At 43.2% G+C, this 3,383-nt stretch overlaps 1 protein-coding gene across 1 annotated transcript; it reads right to left on the bottom strand.

The window, feature by feature from the left end:
- Positions 1-1,004: 1,004 nt before the first annotated feature.
- LOC144694302 (putative G-protein coupled receptor 148) lies at positions 1,005-3,148 on the bottom strand. The gene is made up of 2 exons (XM_078564635.1): positions 2,097-3,148; positions 1,005-1,116 (listed from the first exon to the last, which is right to left on the bottom strand). The coding sequence occupies exons 1-2, from the start codon at positions 3,146-3,148 to the stop codon at positions 1,005-1,007; spliced, it is 1,164 nt and encodes a 387-aa protein (XP_078420761.1).
- Between the last annotated feature and the right edge of the window lie 235 nt (positions 3,149-3,383).

The following is a 3,383-nucleotide window of genomic DNA, read 5'->3' as shown; positions in this document are numbered from 1 at the left end:
TTAGCTCAGCAAATGATGGCCCAGAAGCAAAATTGTAGAACTTGAGAGTGAGACAGTGGAGAAAACTGTAAGTCATCTCCTTGGTGACTGTTCAGGCAGAGCCAGGGGGTTTCGAGAATCCGCTCCATGGTCATCGTCACAGCGACTGTTAACATTCAGGCAAATCCAGTGAAGTCCAACAATGACCTCCATAATTGTCACTGCAGCGACTGTTAACCATTCAGGTTATTTTAAAAGGTGTCTGAGAGTACGCTCTACGCTCAGTAACACAGTGACTGTCACCTATTCGGGCTGAATCCAGGGAAGCATGGGAGGCATTGTTGCTTCTAACCTATAATAGCGGTGGCAGTGCGCTCTCCAAACAAAGAGCTGGAACCCGTTAGTTGAGGAGCAGGTAGCAAGGCCGACAGGTGGCAAACGGGGTGGGGGTGGGTTTGGGAGGGCACTGAAGATAATGTTGTTCAGTGAAAGTCCCACTGAGAGGCAAAAGTAGGATATTTTAGCTCTTGGCCCAGATGGCTACCCAATCCCTCTAGCAGGAAAGCTGGGCCCATTTCGAAGTCTGGGCTTTATTAACACTCATCTGTGAGCAGGAGTTCCCTGGAGCTCGCAGGCTTTACATTACGGCATAAGAAGATGGGGGAGCCCAAGATGGCAGTGGCCCACTTAGTTCTTGAGGAGCTCCTGTGGGTATCTTCTCCTGGACAACCAAGTTTCACTGGCTCTCACAGTTCATGTCCCACCCACTACAGGAAGCACTATTTATATTTAGAGTCATAGATTCATAATGGTATAGCTAGAGGCCATTTGGCCCATCAAGTCTAAGACAGTTTTCTGTACAGCAATCCAGTCAGTCCCATTCACCCGTTCTATACCCATAGCCCTGCAAGCATATTTCCTTCAAATGCCCATCCAATTTTCTTCTGAAATCAATGATTGTCTCTGCTTCCATCACCCTTGTAAACAATGAGTTGCAGCTCATTACCATAAAAAAAAACTCTGCTTCACATTCCCCCTGTTTCTCTTGAAATCTGTGCAGCTTGGTCCTTGTAATAGTAATCAAAATGAAGCTCTTGACTGATCCAGGCAGGCTTCTCAGCCGCCAAGTGTAAGACCCTGGGAATAATGATCATGGAGCGGGAAAAAAGTTAACCATTTTGATTTTTAACTCTGCTACCACCCTGTTTCTACTGGGCACAGGGAGATAAAATCCCCGGTCCTGAAGAGAAATACTAATAAGCATTGAGTTGGAGCAAAGGAAAGGTAAATAATAATATACACCCAAAGCAGCCCCCCACTCAACCTCCAAAACATCAAAATTATCCCCAAAAGATCAACACTGACCCACCCAAAATGTCGAGCCCTCCTCTACAAACACCAATCCGCTCCAAAAAAAATCAAACCTGATCTTTATTATCCATTTGTAGAGATTTGTCCATGAAGACTGCTGATTAGAAACCCGTTTGCCAGATGCACCGAAGGCTGAAACTTAGGCTTCTCTGCCTTAATGGAATAATACAAACTGAATACAAGCGGGTCACAAAAAGCAAAGCAAAGCACTCCTGTCACATTGAATGGACTGCAATGAGGACAATGACCCCCAATGATTATTTATTATCATGCTCTGACTCCTGTTGAGTAACCTCCATAAAATTTTGTTTTATGTTGAGAAACCCAGGTGAAGAGCGAAGGAGAGAAGATGTGGTAAATCAGGACATAGTAAGTAAGCAACACCAAGATTGGTTTTTAACAGACTGAGAACTTCATTTTACTTTTAAGATGTTTAAAAATGTTTTAAGCATCTTTTGGGCGTGTTGAACTCACATGAAGCACTGACACCGGCAGAGACCAGTAGGGCCAAATCACCTGTTTCTGTGCTGTAAATTCTAAGTGAATCCGAACAATTCAGAAATTTCACAAGCAGGATCTGCAAAATATTAGTTTGCACTGAGCCAGGACGTGTACAAGCGCTGTGGAATGTGCTGCACAGAATATGTATGAACTGAATAAAATCCTGCTCTCAGTACAATCTGGAAATAATAATGGGAAGCAAAGAGCCTCAAGTCACATACCTTTCCTCTCATGTATTAACTTACAGTGGCCTTACTTGAGCTATGGGTTTCAAACTGAAGATTGACCGGATTGTGTTTGCAATTTCTCGATATCTCAGCCCATAGATATAAGGGTTCACTGCCTTTGGCAGCATTGGTACATTATTTATGGAGACAATGATCCAGACTGCTGAATGGAATTCAATCAAGTGCATCCCAAAAAGCACTCCTCCTATTACCAACACTACCAGAGGGGAGAAGTAAACAATTAACAACACTGAATGGATGAGATAGGTCTGGCTTGCCCTTGAGTTGCTAACCCATATCCCTGATGCCCTAGTCTTGCAGTATAACATGACATGAAAACTTGAGATCAATATTAAACATATTAGAAAATACAGTACTGTAATACCAAAAGAGCTTTTTAACAAAGTTGTTCCAAGTGGACAGGACAAAAGCACTAAAGGCACCACACATGTCTGTAACAAGGAGAATGGCTTCTCTTGTGCCCACAGTATTGTTATCAATAGGATGGAAGAACTACTAGTAGACAGAATCAATATGCAAGCAATGATCTTAATGGTCCTGGAACGAGGTAAAAGTGAGGGATATCGAAGAGGCCAACTAATGGCCACATAAGTGTCCACCACTGTCGCAGTGATTGTCAGAATTCCATTCAAATAAGCCACCGTTAGCAAGAACAAGAGTGTTTCGCAAACTACTTTAGGCATTCCAATATCTGCTGCATTTAGGATGGCAATGAAGGTGTTCAGTATTGAATAAAATAAATCATTAACCAAAGTGTTGGCAAGTAGCAGGTACCTGGTCTCCTGACGGAGTTTGCTGTTTGAAAAGATGGCCCACAGGACCAGAGGAGTGGCCAGCAGTGAGGCAAAGAGACAGACTACCGGAGGAATGACTAAAACATGCATTCTCCAGTGTGGCATATTGAGAAACCATTCCCGCATCAGGTTATATAGGACACGGAGTTCTTCCAGACTGGGGGAGCTTGTAGAGGATTGCACAGGAATGATTTCTTCCCCCAGATGAGACATCTCATTGTATGAATCATAATGTTCACATTTAGATAAATTCATTGTATGCTGCTTAAAGAAAGTTCACGATTCCAAGGCGTTGTGTCTGTTTGTATCCTGTGTAGAAATGGTTTCCAAATTCTTCACCCTACTTGATGCTGTGACTTGGGCAAGCCACTTCTCTGGATATTCGCTGCAGGGCTACTGCAGATTAATTCTGCAGCCAAATATAGGTAATACCTGTAAACTCTCCAAACATGAAGAAAGCAAATTCTTCTGGACAAATCAGCAGGAACCG

This window comes from Cetorhinus maximus, chromosome 19 (assembly GCF_964194155.1).
Source record: "Cetorhinus maximus chromosome 19, sCetMax3.hap1.1, whole genome shotgun sequence".
Lineage (NCBI taxonomy): Eukaryota > Metazoa > Chordata > Chondrichthyes > Lamniformes > Cetorhinidae > Cetorhinus > Cetorhinus maximus.
The sequence above is the reverse complement of the archived record's forward strand: the minus strand, read 5'-3'. Positions and strand labels throughout refer to the sequence as shown.